Source organism: Rhinoraja longicauda, chromosome 11 (assembly GCF_053455715.1).
Source record: "Rhinoraja longicauda isolate Sanriku21f chromosome 11, sRhiLon1.1, whole genome shotgun sequence".
NCBI classification, from domain to species: domain Eukaryota; kingdom Metazoa; phylum Chordata; class Chondrichthyes; order Rajiformes; family Arhynchobatidae; genus Rhinoraja; species Rhinoraja longicauda.
In genome coordinates this window covers 58,642,228-58,666,433 of record NC_135963.1, presented here as the reverse complement: position 1 = coordinate 58,666,433, position 24,206 = coordinate 58,642,228, and the positions used below count along the sequence as shown (strand labels likewise).

The following is a 24,206-nucleotide window of genomic DNA, read 5'->3' as shown; positions in this document are numbered from 1 at the left end:
ATGTGTCTATCTTCGGTGTAAATTAGCATCTGCAGTTTCCTCCTAAACATTTATCATTGTATTGTTAACTGTTTTAACAGTTTAGAAGCACAAAACACAAAAATGCCTGAACTTCACTTGAATCCTGGCACTATTCATGATTTTAAAAAGAAATTTAGAAAGTGAATTAAAAGTCATGCCAAATCTGTTGTACAAAATGGAGAATTGATGAAGTATTATAAGTATGTGGTAAACAAAGTATGTTGTGAGCTGGGTTAGGAGTCGATTCCACCCAGTTTGGAACTGTCTGTAGTCCTCGGAGAACGTTGTTACTGATGAAGGCACAATGAGGATTGTTCACAGGAATTTTAATTTAGAAAGGAGGCAGAAGCCAGAGACAGTATATGATTAAAGCTGCAGTTCACCTTTACCCTGCACCATCTTGAGCTAACAGCTGCACACCCACCCACCAATATTTCACACTTTATCACCACAGGTGACAGCAAACGTTGACCCTGATTACATGGCATTTAATAAGTATTGTTCAACGGCTATAGCCACAATAATCAAAGAGTCTGACTTTGTGTGTGTGTGGAGGTGGGTATGTGTATGTGTGTGTGTGTGTCTGTGTGTGTGTGTGTGTGTGTGTGTGTGTGTGTGGTGTCTGGCTGTGTGTGTTATTCTGTGTATGTGAGTGTGTGTGTGTGTGTGTGTGTGTGTGTGTGTGTGTGGAGGTGTGTATGTGTATGTGTGTGTGTGTCTGTGTGTGTGTGTCTCTGTGTGTGGTGTCTGGCTGTGTGTGTTATTCTGTGTATGTGATTGTGTGTGTGTGTGTGTGTCTGAGTGTGGTGTCTGTCTGTGTGTGTGTGCGTGTGTATGTGTACGACGGTATGTGTAGTGTGTGTCTGTATGTATAGTGTGTGTGTCAATCTGTTCGGATGAATTATAACTCCAGCAGGGAAAAGTGTTAATTAAATGGCTTGCACCATTTCCACCCAATGGCAATTCTGAAAAGAATATTTTGGCTCCAGGTTTGGAGTACCAAATTCTTATGACTTCACTGAAGTTATGCTGGGAACCTGGGATTTGTCATTCAAATGGAGAGTAGTGGCTCAGAGGGAGATTCAAAAGTTTATCATAATTTATGAATTCAAGTTAATTTAAACGTGTTTAATTGCTTGAGGTATTTTAATTTTTACCACTTTAAATTGCTGATAACATAATTAACAACTAAGAGTTCACTGCTTGCGTGCAAAAGACATTCAAACATTTGACGGAAGGTAAGGCTCAGAGCTGGCTGTCAATTGTGAGGGAGAGGATTATATTTAGACAATAGTAGAAGGAGGAGGCCATTCGGCCCTTCGAGCCAGCACCACCATTCAATGTGATCATGGCTGATCATCCACAATCAGTATCCCGGTCCTGCCTTCTCCCCATACCCCCTGACTCCGCTATCATTAAGAGCTCTATCTATTTGTAAGAATGTTTGTAAGAATGTAATCAGAAAGGGTCGCTTTTGGAACATTTTTTCGAGATGTCTGGTGTTCAGATGTCTTTTCATGTCATAGTCACCTAGCTGTACCCAAGGCTTAGTGGAGATGCTGCCTCTCTGACCAGGTTCAATCCTGACCTCTAGTGCTGTCTATATGGAGTTTGCACCTTCTTCCCGTGACCTGATATGTCTCCTTCAGGGAGGTTCTCCTTTCCTCTTGCATCCCAAAAAGAAATATGTAGGTGAGTGGTAGAATTTGGGAGAATCAGAGGGGAATTGATGGAAATGTGGGGAGAATAAGCCTACGGGAAATGTAAGGGGGGAACTGAGAGCTGGCATAGAATTGATGGGCCGAATGGACTCCTTCCATGTTGTAAAGAAACATGGAATCAATGGTTTTAAGCTTTATTTATGATAGGAAAGGTTACAGGGGTATGATGCATCTACTATAATACATTAAAATGTTTCCCAGAACAGTTATTTCTATTACCTTACTACAAATGCCTGTATACACAATTAAAACGTTAGCACAAAGATGTTATGACATTGTAGTAAGTTTATTTTTGAAGTCACCATTATATAGTTGGAAAAATAGTTCATAAAGGTAATAGGCTGCCATCTGCCATCTGAACCTTTATATAATACACAGAACTATCTGAATCTATACTTTTATAATTCTGAAATTTGGAAGATTAGAGGGTGATTTAATCTCAGTTCACAAGATATCAAGGGAAACTGGAGACACTAGAAATTGCATAGGAAGGAACTACAGATGTTGGTTTAAACCGAAGACAGACACAAAATGCTGCAATAACTCAGTGGGACAGGCAGCATCTCTGGATGCCCATCAGCTACGATGTTAGATGATCAGCCATGATCATATTGAATGGGGGTGCTGGCTCAAAGGGCCGAATGGCCTACTCCTGCACATATTTTCTATGATTCTGTCCTGCTGAGTTACTCCAGCATTTAGTGTCTATCACAAGAAACTGCAGATGTGAGCATACATTTCTCCCCCACCTCCCAACACCCCAGTTACTCTGCTCCTTTCCCCTTCTCATATGCTTATCTCCCATCCCTGAGTCCCTTTTCCCCATTCCCTTCCCTCGGGCTTTACATTTCACTCCTCCTCCTCTTTCCTTTTCTAACCATTTCCCCTCCTCTTTCCTTATCTAACACCCTTTTGTCTCCTTTTCACTTCTAGCCTTACTTACTTCATCCACCTGCCAACTACCCCTTTTCACCTGTATTTATCTATTACATGCCAGACTTTACTCTCTTTTCCAGCCCTCTCCCCACTAATCCATCAGTCTGAAGAAGGGTCTCGACCAGAGATGGTGCCTGTCCATTCCCTCCAGAGATGGAGTTTCTCCAGCATTTTGTGTTTTGCTCGATTCCAGCATCTGCAGTTCTTGTGTCTTCCAAGGAAAATTGATTGGGTTGAAAGAAAACAACTGTTTCCAGATGTTGTGGGGGCAGGATGGTGAAGTTGAGGGAAATAAAGGACCATGGGTCATGGCTTAAACATGAGAACCAGACCTTTCAGGAGTAATGTAAGCAGATTTCTACCGTAAAAGAATGAAACATGTTTGGATCTCACTTCTTCAAATGGCGATAATGTTAACTTTGACATTTGAGTTTGATAGTTAATTTTACTTGGGGTATCAATGAATAAATGCCAAAGATATTTATTTAAATTTATGATTACAAATCAGCCTTTCAGTGGATAGACTAGGCAACTATGTAGTGTATTCTTGTTCCTATGAGATATAGCGTTTAAATAAATTGTTTTAGATTTGTTTTGAATGTTAAATTTAAATTTATTGGCTTATTTTAAATCTGAAATTTGCAAATCAGAAAAGAAAATGAAATAGACATAAATGAAATAGAAAATAAAGGGCGGCACGGTGGCGCAGCGGTAGAGTTGCTGCCTCACAGCGCCAGAGACCCGGGTTCGATTCTGACAACAGGTGCAGTCTGTATGGAGTTTGTACGTTCTCCCTGTGACCACGTGGGTTGTCTCCGGGTGCTCCGGTTTCCTCCCACACTCCAAAGACATGCAGGTTTGTAGATTAATTTGCCTTTGGAAAATTGTCCCTTGTTTGTAGGATAGTGCGAGTGTATGGAATGATCGCTGGTCGGTGCGGACTTGGTGGGCTAAGGGCCTGTTTCCACGCCGTATCTCTAAAGTTTAATGTCGAGACAATCCTATTGCAAGGAATGCATGAAAGATGAGGCAACTGTTCAACTTGCCTTCATTGGTCAGGTGGTTGAGTACAAGACCTGGGACATAATGTTACAGCTGTGTATGACAGAGGTAAGAGCACACATGGAATATTGTGTGCAGTTCTGGCCACCATACTGTGGGAAGGGTGGGATTAATTTATAGAGGGTGCCAAAAAGATTCTCAAGAATGTTGCCAGGACTGTAGGGTTTGAACTATATAGCGAGATGGATAGGCTGGGACTGTATTCCTTCGAAGGAAGGAGGCTGATGGGCGACCTGTTTAGGTTTTTTTTAAATCATGAGGGGCATAGTTAAGGTCAGTCTTGTGAGTCTTTCCCCCAGCATGTGAGTCTAACACTGGAGGATATGGGTTTAAGGTGTAAGGGGAAAGATTGAAAGGGGAATCCAAGAAGTGACTTTTTTCGCACAGATATACAGAATGATATGCCAGAGGAAGTGGGAGAGGCAGGTACAATTACAATGTTTTAAAGACACTTTGACTGGTACAGGGAAAGAAAATGTTTAATAATAATAATAATAATGCATTACATTTATATAGCGCTTTTCAAACACTCAAAGACGCTTTACAGGGATTTCTAGAACATAGAGAAGTGAATAAATAGATAAATAAGTAAACGAACAGAGAAAGGAGACAGAAGGTGAGGTGACCTTCAGTGGTTGAAGGCAGTGCTGAAGAGATGAGACTTCAGTGATGTTTTGAATGTGGTGAGTGAGGAGGAGTCTCTGACGGTTTGGGGTAGTGAGTTCCATAGGGTGGGAGCAGCGATGGAGAAAGCCCTGTCCCCCCAGGATCTGAGTTTGGTCCGGATAAGGGGGGGGACAGGAGATTGGCAGCAGCAGAGCGGAGGGTGCAGGTGGGAGTGTGCCTGTGGAGGAGGTCAGTCAGGTAGGATGGGGCCAGGTTATGGAGGGCTTTGTAGGTCATGAGGAGGATTTTGAATTGGATTCTCTGGGGGATGAGGAGCCAGTGGAGTTTGTAAAGGACGGGGGTGATATGGTCACGGATCGGGGAGTGGGTGAGTAGACGGGCAGCGGAGTTTTGAATGTATTGAAGTTTACGGATGATTTTTGAGGGTGAGCCATAGAGGAGGCTGTTGCAGTAGTCCAGACGGGAGGTGATGAAGGCGTGGATGAGGGTTTCTGCAGCTGTGGAGGAGAGGGATGGACGGAGACGGGCAATGTTTTTGAGGTGGAAGAAGGCTGTCTTTGTGATGTGTTTGATGTGTTTGTCGAAGGAGAGGGTTTGATCAAAGATGATTCCAAGATTCCGGATGTGAGGGGAGGTGGACACTGGGAGACCATCAATATTGAGGATGAAGTTTTGGGTGGATTTGGTGAGCGTTTTTGGACCAATGATGATGATTTCAGATTTGTTGCAGTTGAGTTTGAGGAAATTTGATTGAAGCCAAGATTTTATTTCAGAGATGCAGTTTGTCAGTGTAGAGTGTGTGGTGGTGGAGATTGACTTAAAGGGATATGGGCCAAATCCAGGCAAACAGGACTAGCTAGCTCAGGTAGACAGAATGGTTGGCATGGACAAGTTGGGCTGAAGGGCCTGTTACCATGTTGTATAACTTACTATTTTACAAAAGGCGATCGGACAAAAAATGTTAAACCGACTAAGTGGAGGTGAAAAGTAAATCCACTCTGCAAATTGGAAGCTAAAAACCCCTCTTGAACTTTCAACAATAAACACTCATAACAAATAGAATCAAAACAAAAATTCAAGCAAATCTCAAGAAACATTAAATCTATATTCTGAGTTTTGAGAAGAAATCAGCAAAACAAAAACATAGAATTTTAAAAATGTGTGTCACAAATTAAATAATAGGATTAAATAATACTAAAATTACTAGCTTGTAATTTTGGAGAAACAAGGAACTGCAGATTTTAATTAAAAAATAGTTTAAAAAAAATGTTTAATTTTAATTTTGGACTTTTTAAACATTTGTCTACTCGTTTTATTTTTATGATTTAGATTTTATGATTGGAACATTCATTTTTTTTTTCTCAAAACACTGCCATAAGTCATGCATGTTTAATTGAGTTTATGTGATTCTCTCCCCACTTCTATCATTTAATCAATTTTTACTGCAGAAATACTTTGAACACGTTTCATAATGTTTATTAATTTCACGTCACAAAACTTGGCTATATATTTTTTGCTGTTTGAGAGCTACCAATACTGAACTGGTTCCAATGTGGTAAGCATTGCATATGGATCTGCAAAGTAAAACATGGTATGTATACGATGGTATGTATATGAAGTAAACACCTGCCTATGCTAACATGATTGGTGCATTGCTAATCAGAAGTTCAATATTCCTGTGGATATATGTAGGAAGAAACTGCAGATGCTGGTTTAAACCTGAAAAGAACACAAGAAGCTAGAGTAACTCTGCGGGTCAGGCAGCATCTCTGGAGAAAAGGAATGTGACATTTTGGGTCGAGACCTTTCTTCAGACTTGAAGAAGGGTCTCGATTCCTTTTCTCCTGAGACGCTGTCTGAGCTGCAGTTACTCCAGCTTTTTGTGTCTATCTTCCTGTTCCTGCACAGCTGAATACATGCTCAAAACTAAGAAAGAGCCCCTCTCCTGCTACTTATTGGTATCATTAACTCCTTACTGCTTTACACTGACCAGTTTCTCCCAATTAGTCCTACAATTCTATGGTAGGTTTATATATGTGAGGCTCATATTTCGCTTGGGCAGCTTACTACCCAGTGGTATGAATATTGATTTCTCAAACTTCAAGTAACCCTTGGTTTTCCTCTCTCTCCATCCCTCCCCCATCCAAGTTTTCTGATTAATTTTACTGATTTGTATGTCTCCTCATCACCTGCCCCTCAGCTAACAATGAAACATTCTACATTTCCTTGATCATCTGCTTTGATCTGTCATTTTCACATCTTATCCCTCCATTTTTCTTGATTCCCTCTTCCCCGACTCTCAGTCTGAAGAAGGGTCATGACCTGAAACACCCATTCCTTCTCTACAGGGATGCTGCCTGTCCCGCTGAGTTACCCCAGCATTTAGTTTCTATGCATCTAGTTAATGCTTTCAAAGGAATCCAAAACCAGAGGGCATAGGTTTAAGATGATTGGGGCAAGATTTAATAGGACCTTGCAGGGCATTTTTTTCACTCAGAGTGGTGGGTATATGGAACGAGTTGCCAGAGGAGGTAGTTGAGGAACTATAACTGCATTTAAAAGACACTTGGACAGCTACTTGGATAGGAAAGGTTTTGCGGAATATGGGCCAAACATAGACAAAATGGGACCAGCTTAGATGGGACATCTTGCTCGCATGGAGGTGTTGTGCCGAAGTCCCCGTTTCAGTGCTAAATGTCTATGACTCTTAACAAGAAAATAAACCAGTTGGATAAGCAGCCTATCCATTCCTCACTCCACAGTACAGTGGCACAGCGGTAGAGTTGCTGCCTTACAGCGAATGCAGCGCCGGAGACACAGGTTCCATCCAGACTACGGGTGCTGTGTGTACGGAGTTTGTACGTTCTCCCCGTGACCTGCCTGGGCTTTCTCCAAGATCTTCAGTTTCCTCCCATACTTCAAAGACGTACAGGTATGTAGGTTAATTGGCTTGGTAAATGTAAAGAAAATGTCCCTTGTGGGTGTAGGATAGTGTTAATGTGCGGGGATTGCTGGTCGGCGCGGACCCGGTGGGCCGAAAGGGCCTGTTTCCGCGCTGTATCTCTAAACTAATGTATCTCTAAACACTACAAATCATTGTGACAAAGTTAAAAACATTTATTAGGGTTCATTCCCACTGACAAAAACTTTAACTGGTTTCTTACTAATCGAACATATTCAATAGAAAGAGAGAAGGTATGTCAGTTTCCTGGTTTAAAATAATGAACAGTCCGTCAACCTTTTAACGATCATTTATACTAAACCAAGTTGTATGTCAGCACTCTAATCACATCAAGATCTGGATCGATTGGCCAGGTGGGCGGAGGAATGGATGATGGAATTTAATACATAGAAGCGTGAGGTGATGCATTTTGGGATGTCGTACAAGGGCAGGACCTACACAGTAAATGGTAGGCCTCTGGGTAGTGTTGTAGAGCAGAGGGATCTAGGAGTACAGGTGCATGGTTCCTTGAAGGTCGAGTCGCAGGTGGATAAGGTGGTCAAAAAGGCTTTTGGCACTTTGGCCTTCATCAGTCATTGAGAATAGAAGTTGGGAGGTCATGTTGCAGTTGTATAAGACGTTGGTGAGCCCGCATTTAGAATATTGTGTTCAGTTCTGGGCACCATGTTACAGGAAAGATATTGTCAAGCTTGAAAGGGCTCAGAAAAGATTTACGAGGCTGTTACCAGGACTAGAGGGTGTGAGCTATAGGGAGAGGTTGAGTAGGCTGGGTCTCTATTCCATGGAGCGCAGGAGGATGAGGGGTGATCTTATAGAGGTGTACAAAATCATGAGAGGAATAGATCAGCGGTGCTGGCTCGAAGGGCCAAATGGCCTCCTCCTGCACCTATTTTCTGTTTGACCCGGGTAGCAGTCTCACTCATTCACTCACAAACTATCTGTAGTCTGAAGAAGGGTCTCGACCCGAAACATCACGTATTCCTTTTCTCCAGAGATGCTGCCCGTCCCGCTGAGATGCCCCAGCATTTTGCGTCTATCTGTCTGTACAGTAGGGGAATCGAGGACCAGAGGACATAGGTTCAAGGTGAAGGGGAAAAGATCTAATAGGAATCTGAGGGGTAACTTTTTCACACAAAGGGTGGCGGGTGTATGGAACAAGCTGCCAGAGGAGGTAGTTGAGGCTGGGACTATCCCATCATTTAAGAAACAGTTGGACAGGTACATGGGGAGGACAGGTTTGGAAGGATACGGACCAAGCGTTGGCAGGTGGGACTAGTGTAGCTGGAACATTGTTGGCCGGTGTGGGCAAGTTGGGCCGAAGGGCCTGTTTCCACACTGTATCACTCTATGAGTGTGACAACAAAACAAAACGTCAGGATGTTCTAACTGCAAGATAATAGTTCTCCACCCACAAAAACTGTACCAATAAATGACATACACGAAGAGTGGGATGAACACGTCTATTGGGATGTAACCAAATATAATTGTTCTCAATGCAAGCCTCGCTGTCACCAAGGAGGCAAGCTCATCTCAAAATATAATTATATTTTATTGTGATTTACCAACATACCACATGGGTGTATTCTCAAGAATAGCTCCAAAGGAGAAAATATATAATTTAAGTGATTAATATACAAAGGGGAAAAATCTGCTCATTATTTTTCCTCATTTCCTTATTTGGAAGCCATCTTCTTGGCATATCCATATGAACAGGCAGTTAGTTGCCTGTTCTTTTGGTGTACTGTAAGTCATACAAGAAACCCAAAGAGATAGCAGTGGTAACACACAGTGGCCGAGGAGACACCAATATTAACGTCACATTAAGTTTGTGGTTTCATTCATCATTTTGACCAAAGAAGTTCAGAAATAATGATATTGATAAAATAAACTGTTGCTGTTGGAGATGATTTGATCTGGCCTTTATTTCAAAATCTGACATATAATTTTTGCAGTGCAGTATAATTAAAAAAAACACAATCAAATTAGCAGGCTTACCATAATGTAATGCTGTTTGTCCTTCACTATCCTGCAATTAGAAGAGAGAAATATCACTGTATATCACGTAGATGATCAGAAAAATAATTATAATGTGAATCAAATAATGAACTTCTATGAATTGATTGGCATTAAATTATTCGCCTCCTTTATGATACCAACTGAATGTTGAGGGTTTATTAAACACTTCATCCTCCGGTCCTTCATTTCTGAGTTTTCTTCAAATTAGGAATGGAAACCTCCCTAACACACCTAGTTGGAGAGGGGGAATGCGAGAATGTTTTGGGTTCATCCAAGTCCCTGGTCCAAAGTGCAGCACTTGCAGGAGCAAGCCATTAAGGTGAACAACCCAGCAACTTGTCGACCTCTTGTATGTGCCTTTTCTTTCAGTTCAAAACTGTAAGTTTGCATTAGAAAATCTTGGTAGTGGTGAATATACTACTTTGAAGGATATGTTGTCAGACAAACATACAGATTCGGAGCAGGGGTGGGATATGCAGCCACTCGAGACTGCTCCGCCATTTGATGAGATTATAGCTGATCTAATTGTCATCTCAATTCCTCAGCGTTGTCCACTGCCAATAATCTTTTACCCCTTGCTGGTCAAGAAACACATTCTGTACATCTCAAAAATATTCAAAGACCCTGCTTCCACTACTCTTTGCGAAAGAGCCTCTGTGGGGAAAAAAACCTGCCCCACACACCTCCCTCCCTTCAACTCTCCCCCCCCCCCCCTCTCACCTTAAAGCTATGCCCTCCTGTCTGTGACATTTCCACACTGGGATAAATGTTCTGCCTGTCTACCCTATCTATGCCTCATAATGTTATATACCTATCACATCTCCCCTAAACTCTGGCATTTCGGAAAAAAACAATCCAAGTTAGTCCTTAATGCTGATTCCTTCCAGTCACAGTTGTTTTACTCCTAAAACTAAGAGTTCTCATCTTGAAGGGAAAAAATACTTTCATTGGGTGATCAAACCCTTCCTGAACAAGAACTTAACAAGACTATGGTGTCATTAAAAAGGAGCTTCATGGGTATTATTAATAAAAATGAATAATGAACTGAAGGAGATTATATTAGGATTGTATGATTGAAAAGCTTGGACAATGTTGTAGGTTTTAAAGTGATGTTCTGCGATGGAGATGAAGAGAAATTTTCAGAGGGAATGCCAGAACCTTTGGCTCTGCTTGGCTGTAGGTTTTCTGTCAATGGTGGAGCACAGGAAATGGAAGATCTATAAGGGTCTGCTGTTGGTGAAACACGAGCTCTCACAACCGTACTGCTGTAGAGTTACAGAAATGACCTATCTGAGTCTCCCACTTCAGATAATACTTCAGTGGACTAACCCATGTTTAACAGAGTCGTAAGTTTAGATTTATTATTGTCACATGTATATGTGTACTGAGGTACAGTGAAAAGCTCTGTTTTGCTTGCTATCCAAACAGAGCACATGGTGTGTTTGTGTGTGTAATATCTGCATATCTGCTCTGTTTGGATAGCAAGCAAAACACAGTGCTGAGGTACAGTGGAAAGCTCAGTCATATTATGGACACAAAATCAAAGTACAATAGATAATGCAATGGGATAGACACAGTGTGCAGAATATCGTTCTCAGCATTTAAACGCATGTTAGAGTATGGGTTCCTGAGACGAAGTACAATGTCCTCAATGGGTTAACTGTTATCAAACATTGGTTGGACCAGGAGAATACTGTATCTGATTCCATTCAGCGCACTTTATGAAGGGCATGGATGTCATAAAAAATGTAGGAAAGATTTACCAGATTGCACGGATAAGGGATTTCAGCGATATAAGGTTAGGCCGGAGAAGTTGGAGTGACTGGATTGCTCTGCGGAAATCCAGCAGGGCTTGATGGGCTGAATGGCGGCCAAAATGATACTAAGTCTTTCCATGTGCATTTAGTATACGAGCTACATAATCAACTAGATAGGAACATAGTTTAAACTAAGCAAGCAGGAGAAACAGAGGAGGAGTCTGCATTGTCCTTGGGAACTGTGTAAACAGCCACACGCTGCTCTTTTGCTCTAATGCAGTACTTTGTCCTGCATGCTGAGGTTACATTCATTCGTGAATTGTCTATTGGATTAGTCCCCGAGGTCGCTGGAGAAATATTATTGGATTGGGCTGCTCTTGGAAAAAAAAATAATAAAGAACAAGTTTGTTAAGCAAAGTTGCAGAGTATGTCATTCTTTTATGATGACTCTTCAAGTCCCTTCCTGCAGCAGCTCCTTAAAGATGCTCTACAGCTCAGGTCACAATGAAGGTGAATGGAGATGTAACTCATGCAATGCTGTTGCCTCATGCAATGCTCACCTACTGCAACACTTTTTGCAACGCTCACCAACTGCAACACAGGTTTAAGGTGAAGGGGAAAAGCTACCAGCAGGTAGTTGAGGCAGGAACTATCCCAACGTTTAAGAAAAAGTTAGACAGGTACATGGGTTGGAAAGGTTTGGAGGAATATGGGCCAAACACGGGCAGGTGGGACTAGTGTAGCTGGAACATGTTGGCTGGTGTGGGCAAGTTGGGCCGAAAGGCCTGTTTCCATGCTGTATAACTATGACTATAACTTATTAAAGGCAGCACTGCTGAAACAAAACCTCAGCTACACAGAAGCACAGAATCTGACACCACTGTGCCGCACCTAGTTAGCATGCAACTAGCTTGTCACAGCTGAAGAGCATTTGCGATGTTGCAAGGGAACACATCACACCTGGGTAGGGAGATGAAAATAAATCTCCCTTATTTCTGTCTTCTCCTTGTCATGCAACGAACACCGCCAATCCTTCTCCCATTGCCCAATCTCACCAGACACTAAACAATGAAATGAACCGTGATTTCTTACTGAAGATAGACACAAAATGCTGGGGTAACTCAGCCAGTATCCCTGGAGACAAAGGACAAGTGACGTTTCGGGTCGGGACCCTTCTTCAGACTGAAAGCAGAGGGGAAGGAACTGGAGGTAGGAAAAGGCCAGAACAAATCAGGGCCGGCAACAGATGACCAAGGAAGGGTGAAGCCCACAATGGCCCGTTGTTGGCTGGGGAAGAGGTGATAACGAAGGGGCACAGGGATGTGAACAGTGGAACTAGTAGGACAACCAGGGTGGGGAGAGGGGGGGAGGGAAGGCAGGTTTACTAGAAATTAGAGAAATGAACATTCATATCGCTGGGTAGTAAGCTGCCCAAGCACAATATAAGATGCTGTTCCTCCAATTTGTATGTGGCCTCACTCTGACAGCCTGGACCTAATATTGGCAAATTATCACTCTGAACTCCGATGACCCATTTGGAAATATACACTTGGAAAGTAAGTCTCCACCTTCAGAACAGGCTCGGGGCATGTGGTATAAGAAAATAATTGCAGATGCTGGTACAAATCGATTTATTCACAAAATGCTGGAGTAACTCAGCAGGTCAGGCAGCATCTCGGGAGAGAAGGAATGGGTGACGTTTCGGGTCGAGACCCTTCTTCAGACTATAAGAAGACACACGGGGTCTTCAGACACATGGGGCATGTGGTGATGGACAGAAAGAAAGTTAGCGTGTCTGCCACACCTGTGTGTGATGGAAGATCTTTCTAAAAATGGTGGTGGTGTCAGATTCTGTGCTTCTGTGTAGCTGAGGTTTTGTTTCAGCAGTGCTACCTTTAATAAGTTATAGTCATAGTTATACAGCATGGAAACAGGCCCTTCGGCCCAACTTGCCCACTCCAGCCAACATGTTCCAGCTACACTAGTCCCACCTGCCCGTGTTTGGCCCATATTCCTCCAAACCTTTCCAACCCATGTACCTGTCTAACTTTTCTTAAACGTTGGGATAGTGCCTCTTAGTATCAGAGACCCAGGTTCAATCCTGACCTCGAGTGTTGTCTGTGCTGAGTTTGCACCTTCTCCCTGTGATCGTGTGGGTTTCCTCCGTTTTCCACCCACATCTCAAAGACGTGTGGGTTTGTAGGTTAATTGGACTCTGTAAATTGCCCCTGTCTGTAGGGTGTGGATGAGAAAGTGGGATAACATAGAACTACTGTAAACAGGTGATCGATGGTCGGCGAGGACTCGGTGGGCTGAAGGCCTTGTTTCCATGCTGTATCTCTAAACTAAACTAGATCTAGTTCATCTATTTAGTTTATTCACAAAATGCTGGAGTAACTCAGCAGGTCAGACAGCATCTCAGGAGAGAAGGAATGGGTGACGTTTCGGGTCGAGACCCTTCTTCAGACTGTCAGGGGGGCGGGACAAAGGAAGGATATAGGTGGAGACAGGAAGACAGTGGGAGATCTGGGAAGGAGGAGGGGAAGAGAGGGACAGAGGAACTATCTAAAGTTGGAGAAGTCAATGTTCATACCACTGGGCTGTAAGCTGCCCAGGCAAAATATGAGGTGCTGTTCCTCCAATTTCGGGTGGGACTCACTGTGGCACTGGAGGAGGTCCATGACAGAAAGGTCAGACTGGGAGTGGGAGGGGGAGTTGAAGTGCTCAGCCACCGGGAGATCAGATTGGTTAATGCGGACCGAGCGCAGGTGTTGAGCGAAGCGATCGCCGAGCCTGCGTTTGGTTTCGCCGATGTAAATAAGTTGACATCTGGAGCAGCGGATGCAATAGATGAGGTTGGAGGAGGTGCAGATGAACCTCTGTCTCACCTGGAAGGACTGTTTGGATCCTTGGATGGAGTTGAGGGGGGAGGTAAAGGGACAGGTGTTGAGTTTAGCTTTGTACCACAGTGAGGAGTACATAACCTATAGCCAGGAGAATACTGAGCTTGTTTATTCTAGATTTATGACTACTCACAGCAAGAACTTCAGTGAATATGCTGACTTCACAAAACATGAACTTCAGGCTACCAGCATTTCCTCTTTGCTTTGCACCAGTTCACGTTATAGTAGAATTAGGCCATTCGGCCCATCGAGTCTCCGACATTCAATCATGGCTGATCTCTGCCTCCTAATCCCATTTTCCTGCCTTCTCCCCATAACCCTTGACACAGTTCCTAAGTGCTTCGGAAAATACCAACCCTGGAATTAGACCACGAGTTCTGAACACGGGCGGTAACAAGGTTAGGGTGTACAAATGGTTTAAATTCACTCTAATTATAATGTAAATGGATCTTTACATGCAGAATACAACTCCAACACCATGCTCAATATTTGCAAGGTTTGCTTGCAATTTCACTTTGTGGCTAATTCCCCATAACCCAACTTGATACGGCTTCTGTGATGAAGATTACCAATTATAATGGAGAAGTATTTGTTCAATTTGCTACCTCGGATCTCTGCTGGATTTTATCTTACTCAATCTCTGTTATTTTAAATACTCAGCACGCTAAATATAATCCACACGTTGTCAAATTTCAGCTGGCTTTATCAGGACACTTTAGAGGTCTAATCACTTTGTGTAAATAGGATTTTCTTTCAATTGAATAAAACAGATGAAATAAAAAGAGGATTGGTTAGAAAAGTGGGTTAGAGAACTATCCTTTGGGATCCCCCAGTAGCTTACTGGGCGAATGCACCACCTGGTATGATAGTCAACCATATGGTCAAAGAAAATCTCCAGGTTTCATCCCCAGTTGGGCTCAATTTGTTGATACATCTAGTTGCCTTTTTTTCCACGCCCAGTACCCTGAAGCTACGTGTAAACCCTGTCACTCTCGCAAACTGCTGAGATAAGCTATCTCAGTTTTTAAAAAACCACTACATTTCAGTGAGGTATTTTGGTCTCGAAAATAAAAATAAACCTTTAGCTAAAACAGACTCCCCCAACTTCATTTAGCAGACTAACTCAGAACTGGTTGGCTGCCAGTGCTAAATCTGGACTATGTTATGTTTTCCTCTTTATTAAAGTTAGGATTGAGAGAAAACAGCATAGTTTACAAACCGCAATGTTATATTACAAACCAAAGGGATTCTTTTACAATTCCGCAGAGCCCATCAGATCAGTTTTTCTTTCCAATTCCTGTTTCATCTTTTACTCATAGTTGTACCTGATCTGTAACTGGAATTGTAAACCAGTTGTCCCTTCAAGTGGTTAAAGTTGGGTTAACTTAATCATGGCTATTTAATTTACCTCAGCCTTTTCTCAAATTTACAACTCTCCAACATCCTGCATCAAGTACCTTAGCCATTAACTAAAGTCTCTTAATGTGTCTCTCTCCTGACAAAGCTCAAAGTGCTCTTAAGTGGTCTCTATCCATGGTTGAAACATGTGCAGATATCAGTGGAGGATACTGTCAAACTTATAGTTTGGCCCTTGTGGGCAGAATGGCCTGTTGGAGTAAATATTAACCAGCAGATTGTTCTGCATGTCATGCACCGGTTGACAAGAAATCCCAGTTTTAAGACGGTAAGTGGTAGGAGTAGTAAAACTGACAGAAGTGCGACTTGAAATAACAACTTGTATTTAAATAGCGAACTGAATGTCCAGACTTCTTTCTGACCCCTTATTCAGTTCCCTTCCATCTTCCATCATGACTTGATTTGATGTATTATCTTTTCGCTGACTGATTAGCACACAACAAAAGCTTTTCACTGTATCTTGGTACACGTGACAATAAACTAAACTGAACTAAACTGAACTAAACATTTATTATATATTTATGGGCGTAAAAACTCCCAAGGCATTTAAAAGCATCATCGAGCAAAATCTAACACTAAGCTACGTAAGGGATTAAGAGATCTGACCAAACACTTGTCCCTAAAATTTCAAAAGCATACAAGAGGTGCTGAAGCAGAGGTAAGGCCAAACATTTCTGAGCTTCAATCTTTGACATTTAAGGGTTGCCATTAATGAAGGGAGGATTCATATTAGGATATTCAAGTGGCCACAAGTGACAGAGCATGGACATGTCTAAGGTATTTATTCACAAAATGCTGGAGTAACTCAGCAGGTCAGGCAGCATCTCAGGAGAGAAGGAATGGGTGACATTTCGGGTCGAGGCCCTTCTTCAGACTGAGCATGGACATGTCAGTCAGCTGAAGAGTTTTTTTAGTCTTTAGAGATACAGCATGGAAACAGGCCCACTGAGTCCATACCAAGCATCAATTACCCATTCACAATAGTTCTATGATATCCCACTGCTCTATCGTGCTCTATCACTAAACTAAACAAAAACAATGAACTGGTTTCTCAATGGAGAAAAGAACAACAGGCTGTACACAGTAGTGGCACACAGGAAGAACAGACTCCCAGAATGCTCCAAATAAGTAAGGATTTAATTAGGAATTACACCTGACACGCAGTGCAGTGCTTTTAAACAATCTTATGGCTGATCTAATTGCAGTACAGATGGGATGCAGGCTAGAAGCTGGTTTATCGATTGGGTGAAGTGCCTAATTCCCAACAGCTAAATGGAATATTAAGTCTCTGCCGGCTCAAACCACAGTATGATACTTGTTGCACTTAAGTGACATTGTTTTGTGTGTCCTTTAAAACAACTGCTGGAGAAAAGGCATGAAAACTTTCCAGATGCCACAAATTAATTAGTTCCTTTCTCTTTTAACAAAAGCTACTACACCAGCGTCCATGGGAATAGATTTTAATCTCTGAAGCCCGGAGGTAGGAGGTACACAACTAATGTCGTGGCAAGTTAAACACAAGTATGGATTTTTTGTTGTTGTCATGTGCAATCAGTATAGCAAATGAAAGAAACTTGGACATAATGGAGACCGAAGGAACTGCAGATGCTGGAATCCCAAGCAAAACACAAAGTTGTGGAGGAAATCAGCGGGTCAGACAGCATTGCTGGAGGGAATGGATAGGTGACGATTTGGGTCTGGACACTTCAAATGGAGGATCCCCAACTCAAAACATCACCTATCCATTCCATCCAACGATGCTGCCTGATCCACTGAGTTCCTCTGGCATTTGTGTTTAACTTCGAGATAATTTTTATCTCTGAAGAACATCATTTAACACTGAGACAAACACTATGTCGTCTTTCACTTCTCAACATTTGTCTTCTCCCAATACTCTAATTCTTTCTGTATAAAGGAACTGCAGACGCTGACTTAAACCGAAGATAGATTGACCCGCTGAGTTACTCCAGCTTTTTCTGTCTATCTCTAATTTTTTCTAGCCTTTTGAACACACTCTCATTTAGTTTTAGCAGAATGCACCAGAACAAGAATAATGTCATTAATTACATTTCAAAGACCGTATAAGGTTGTCATCGTGGAGTTCGTCCACAATCACTCCAATGAATGGCATATTGGTGCTTTGGAAAGAGATTAGTCGAGCACAGCTCGATGCCAATCAACCCATCAAACCAATACTGGCTCTTTGAAGAAGCTAATCAATTGGTCTTTCCCACATCACTGCAAATACCATTTGAATCTTATAATGCTTGAGTCTCTTCCCACTTTTGCATTCCAGATAAAAGCTTTTTCTTTCTGCCCTAACACCATCACCCCACCTGTTTTATACTTTTTTGCCCAAATATCAAAATTCTAAGGTCTCTGATTATTGGTAACACTGCCAACCAAGGAAACAGACTCTTCCTCTCTATAAGAACTTCTGATCTTCTCAGGGAAATTTCTCCACCGCATTCTCCATTCTAAGGGGAACAAGTTCAGCTTCACTAGTCAATCATTGAAATTCCTCATTCCTGGTACAATAGACTAATAATCTGCAAGGTTATTTACTTGCCAGCTTCACGAGACCTTTGTCACACTGGATCTCCCCTCCTTTTAAACTTTAAAATGTGAATAACTTAAAAAATATAACACCGATTTCAATAAAACTACTTGCGTTATCACTAAAGTGACAACGGTGAGTAAGGTGGGCCTAAAATTGTTGCGCTATCTTGTACCGTTTTGGCTGAAGTTCAATCACAAACAAGATAACAAACGAGAGTTTTAGTATATAGATTATTACAAGATTACACCATTCAGTAAATGTAAGAGTATCAACCATTTAATCCAAGCTGCCACTTCAATGGATTACTCAGGCAGTGCTACACTGTCAGGAAGGGGAGGGGCATTTTCCAAATGCGACTGAATTAACACTCCTTTTGCCTGTCCTAGTTACGCAGATGGATGCATGTGAAGATACCTGGGGAGTTTATTTTTGATTGCCAGTTCCAACATTTTTCCCTCACCACACGAAAACTGGTAAGCTGGTCGTTCATCTCATTTGTACAAGATCTCGTGCTCAAATTGATTGCTACATGAGCTGACATGACATCTGTGGCTCTGATAACTTGGATACAAGAAAGGTAGAGTAACGTGAGAATATACAATACCATATAGCTGCACGTTCTTCCTTTAACTGCAGAAACACATGACATGCTAAGAGATGTTATTCCAAAATGAACTGTCATTTTTATTTAAAAAATAACTAAAAATAAATTACAAGAGTGGGGCAGCTGGTGGAGCGGCTGCCTCAAGTGCCAGAGTCCTGGGTATGATCCTGACGGCTGCTGTCTCTGTGGGGTTTGCATGTTCTCTGTGTAACTGCGTGGGTTTCCTCCCACATCCCAAAGATACGCCGGTTTGAAGGTTAAAATTGTGTAGGGAGTGGATGAGAAAGTGGAACAACATGGCACTAGTGTGAACGGGTGCTCGATGGTCGGCGTGGACCTGGTAGGCCGAAGGACCAGTTTCTGCGTTATACCTCTAAACTGATTGCCAGGGAATAACTGTGGACTACAGATGTGACTTATGAAGCTGACCATTCTCTCATTTGAAATTGTTGTCATGTGAATATCATAATTGTCTCATATTCCACTCCAGCCATTTCTTTTTCTCCCGCACACAAAACTATTTGAACTTTGATCAGGTATTGATCCTGTTATTTATTGTCACATATGCATTATTCTACACACAAACCATTCGAAGCTTCTCGATAATATAACATTCTGCGAATCTCCAGGTTTTCCTCTCAGTCCCCCATTATTCAATATAATATCTGTCTGAATAAACACCATCCTTCCCCATGCTTTGTTGTTACAATACTATCTTAGTCTATCAGTATGGTAATGATACTGATTATTAAAAGTGGTGCTTTTAATAATCAGAGTTTAATTTAGAAACTATAATCACACAATCAATATTGTTTTATAAGCTCACAATTCCCTCTGGTCACTCAATTGTTTTATACTTTAATTTTTTTCTCTCTCAACAGCTCCCTATAACAAATAGTGGAGGTCCAGGAGAGGAAAATTAGAGAAATATTAGAATTGGAGTCTTGATTGTAGTGTATAATCTGACCATAACTGGTTCAGTCTGAAGAAGGGTCTCGACCTGAAACGTCACCCATTCCTTCTCTCCTAAGATGCTGCCTGACCTGCTATGTTACTCCAGCATTTTGTGAATAAATACCTTCGATTTGTACCAGCATCTGCAGTTATTTTCTTACATAACTGGTTAAGGCAGCTGTATTTGGTAATCTGCATCATTTACAGGGATGCATGTTACAAGCTTGTGACAGGCAAAATACCAATTACATATCCAAACAATTTTGGTCAGATTGTTTAGTATGTGCAATTAGTCAGATCAACCCAGATTACTTTTTAAACAAAAGATGGTTCAGAGATACAGCGCGGAAACAGGCCCTTCGGCCCACCGAGTCCGCGCCGTCCAGCAATCCCTGCACACTAGCACTATCTTACATAATAGGGACAATTTACAATGTTACCAAGCCAATTAGCCTGCAAACCTGTACGTCTTTGGAGTGTGGGAGGAAACCGGAGCACCACAAGGCCACAGGGAGAATGGACAAACTTGGTACTGATGCCGTAAGGCAGCAATCTACCGCTGCGTCACTGTGTCCTCTAATAGCACTCTTAGCTTTAAGGGCTTAGCTTTAAGAATTTTAATGAGGATAATGGGTGGCTGGAACGTGCTGCCAGGGGTGGTGGTGGGGGCAGATACGATTGTGGAAATGAAGAGGCTTTTAGATAGGCACGAGGATATGCAGGATGTGGAAAGATTTGGGTTGTGTACAAGGAGATGAGATGAGATTAGTTTATCTTGGCATCCATCATGTTCAACATAGACTTTAGGGGCGAAAGGGCCAGTTCCTTTGCTATACTGTTCGACTTTCTTAGTTTAGCGTTACAGCACGAAACAGGCCCTTTGCCCACCACATCGGCCAGCGATCCTCGTACACCAGCGCTATCCTACATATACTAGGGGCAATGCACAATTTCTACCTAGGTAATTTACCTACAAAGCTGTACGTCTTTGGAATGTGGGAGGAAACTGGTGCACCTGGAGAAAACCCACGCAGGTCACAGGGAGAACGTACACACTCCATATAGACCGCACCTGTGGTCAGGATTGAACCTGGGTCTCTGGCGCTGTAAGATAGCAACTCTACCGCTATGCCACCGTGCCACCCTAGTAGTCACTCCTAAGGACCTTCTACAACACGGTGGTGGCATCGGCCATTTTCTATGGAGTGGTCTGCTGGCGCAGCAGCATCTCAGCGGCGGAAGGGAAGAGACTCGACAAGCTGGTCAGGAAGGCCAGCTCTGTCCTGGGTTGCCCCCTCGACTCAGTGCAGGTGGTGGGAGAGAGGAGGATGATGGCAAAACTAACATCGCTGCTGGACAACGACTCCCACCCCATGCAGGACACTGTCACTGCACTGAGTAGCTCCTTCAGTGACAGGCTCCTTCACCCCAAGTGTGTGAAGGAGAGATATAGGAGGTCCTTCCTTCCCGCTGCTGTGAGACTGCACAGCCAGCACTGCTCCCAGCAGACGAGTCAACAATAACAGCTAAGAACACACGGAAACAAATGACAATTTATGTATCTTTTATTTATAATGAATGATCTCTTGCTCTCTTGCCATCCACTTTGCTGCTGTAACACTAAATTTCCCCGGTGTGGGACGAATAAAGGAATATATTATTATTATTATTATTATTATTAGTAAAGAGAATAGTTCTCTTTACTATTGAAATGTCCCAGCTTTCGCGGCCATGATTAGACTTCTTGTAACTTTCAATTGGCAGGAAAAATGTAATGTACTCAAATCTGTAGTACTAAAAGACAGCTAGTCAGAAATATTCTTCCCTACCTAATGCTCAGTGGCCTGTAGATTTTTAACTGGGAAGTAGAAAAGAGCCGATGAAGAGAAAACAGAGCAGAGGAGAGAGATTGGAACAAGAGGTGGAAGAAAGAAGGTTGAAAGTGAATTTAGTGGAAGTGAAGAGAAGGGAATAGAAGGCAAAGCAAAGAAAGAGTGCGGAATAGTGGCACAGCGGTAGAGTCGCTGCCTCACAGCGCCAGAGACCCATAGACATCCTGACTACGAGTGCTGTCTGTACGGAGTTTGCATGTTCTCTCTGTGCTCACGTGAGTTTCCTCAGGCTGCCCCGGTTTCCTCCCACAATCCAAAGACGTACAAAGGTTTGTAAGTTAATTGACTTCTGTAAATTGTCCCTGGTGTGGAGGATAGTGCTAGCGTACGGGGTGATCGCTGGATGGCGTGGACCCGATGGGCCGAAGGGCCTGTTTCTGCGCTGTATCTCTAAAGTCTAAAGAGTAGATGAGAGAATGAGAAGCGGGGGAAAAAAAGGAGGGGCTGGCACATGAGCGGCACAAAGGAGAGAGGGAATGTGGAAGGGGAGAGCAGGAACAAATGCAAAAGAAAGGGCAGAATATGCTGAAGTTGGGTCTGTTTAACGTGGAAGATAAGTGGTAATTATATCAGCACAAACAATACTTTGCAAGGTCGCAAAGACAACATAACAGTGAGCCATGGTACTCCCTTATTTTCTGTATGTCCTCATATTTGTTTCATTGATGACATCTCTCCAGAAATACTGTTTGGTTAGACTTGTCTACTAGCTCCCCTCAATGGCTATAATGGGTGTCTGTCGCTAACAGATCAGTTAGATTATGTTATGCAGCAAACTTCCACAGATTACTAGACTTGTGCATGTGATAAGTAATTTATCTACTGAAATTTTACCTCCAGTGAGAGCTAACAATCTGAGACGCAAGAACAATTCTTCATTAGCAACATCAAAACTGCAATATGACACCGAATTCAATCAGTTATTTCTCATCGAAGATGGACAAAAAATGCTGGAGTAACACAGTGGAACAGGAGTAGGTGATTTCGGGTTTCTCATCAGTCAGAGGTTTAGTGATTATTTCTATTTTAAGGATCTTCTTTTATTAGGCATCCATACCGTGATACATTATCTATCCAAGAACTGGAAAAGGATCTCATTCTTGAAAGAAATTTAGTGAAAAGAAAAGCAATGTACAATGCGCAAGATCATAAAACCTTTGTTTCCGACACACAGTCCTGGGAATTACATTGAAAAGGTTACCAGCAATTACGAGTGCAAAGCTCTGATGCAGAAACATGAAAACACACTTGAAGGATGCATCGCTTAAAGACACTGTTGGGAGCTTGCTTTCCCCAATTTAAGTCGATATGGGCACAGATCTCAAGGGACATGGGCCCATAATCCACATCAATGCTTGTGTAAAAAGTATGGATATTGATTTCAAAATAATTTGCCCTGCCTCTTATCCAGCAATATCAATTACTTTCAGGCCTAGGTCAGTCATAGTCCATACTTAAAAACTGACAAATATGAATAATACTGAACGACAGATCGATCGAGCATAAAGGTTCTGTAAATATGACCCAGTCTCTCTTGGAAACCTCAAGCAATCGACTGCAATAGAGAGAATAGCTTTAATGTGTGGTCTGAGAAAGGGTTAAGTTTCAGCCAATCTGTAATAGTTTAAGGTGCTAAAACAAATTTCAATCCGAAATCTCACATTCCCTTCAAATGAAATTTTTTTTTTTTTTTTAACCTTGTCAACAAATAACTTAATAGGGATTTGACCGTCCCAAGCATTCAATCATTAAAATAAAAGTCCAAAATGATATAAAAAAGATTTGGGGTTCAAAGTAAGAATTTAATTGTTCGGTTTCGATACATATGACTATAAAACACTCTTGACAAAGCTGAACGGTATCTCTAACAATAAATACAGACCAATCACAAAGAACCCCAGGTTGATTCACATTTGTTCAGGTTTTCGATCTTCAATTACTGTCTCTTATACAGTCATAGAGTTTACAGCACTGAAGCAAGCCTCTCTGCCCATTTTGTCCATGCCAACTTACAGCGCTAGTCCCATCTGCCACCATTTGGTCCCTCTAAACACATTTTATCCATTTATCTGTACAAATGTCTTTAAAAAGTCTTCATTATAGCCACTTCTATAGCTTCCTCTGGGAGCTCAATTCAGATATGGGTTACCCTCTGAGCAAAGAAGTTACCCCTGAGGTTGTGCTCAAATCTCTCCCCTCTTACATTAAACCTTTGCCCTCAGGTTTTAGAATCCACCAGTCTGGGGAAAAGACTATCTGCGTTCACTTTAACTATGGCCTTCATGATCTTGTGCACCCCAATAAGCTCAGCCTTTTATGTTCCCAAGAAGAAAAGTCCCAGGCTCTCCAGCCTTTCCCAATATCACCACACCAGGCAACATCATAGTGAAAATCTCTTCTGTATCCTTTGCTAATGAAGTAAATAGTACAACCCAAACACTTAAAAATGGCTCTGCAACTAAAAATATTATCCATATTTCCACTGGAAGTGTGACAGTTATTTCCATCAAACTTTGAACAAATGTATGTTAAATTTATGCAATGTTTTAAAAGCCCTGTAGCCTAGGCACTACATACTATGGTAAAAAAGTAAAAGATTTTTTTTTGAACATACACAGTTTGGCCATCCAATTTAGTGCAACAAAGGGATTAATGTAATTGGTCGCAGTGTCTGGATCGGTAAAAGTAAAAAGCACGAAGGAATCCAATTTCTGATCATTACCCAATGCCCTTGCTGAAAATAGCATCCAGGAGAGAGGTAGAACATGTGGTTAG

General features: G+C 42.1%; 1 protein-coding gene across 2 annotated transcripts in view; it reads right to left on the bottom strand.

The window, feature by feature from the left end:
- Nucleotides 1-24,206, bottom strand: part of acbd6 (acyl-CoA binding domain containing 6) — a 404,357-nt gene that overhangs the window by 7,081 nt on the left and 373,070 nt on the right. For both annotated transcript variants that reach the window (XM_078407810.1, XM_078407811.1), the window contains one exon: nucleotides 9,325-9,355. In XM_078407810.1, coding sequence (XP_078263936.1) covers nucleotides 9,325-9,355 — 31 coding nt within the window. The remainder of the gene's footprint in view (nucleotides 1-9,324; nucleotides 9,356-24,206) is intronic.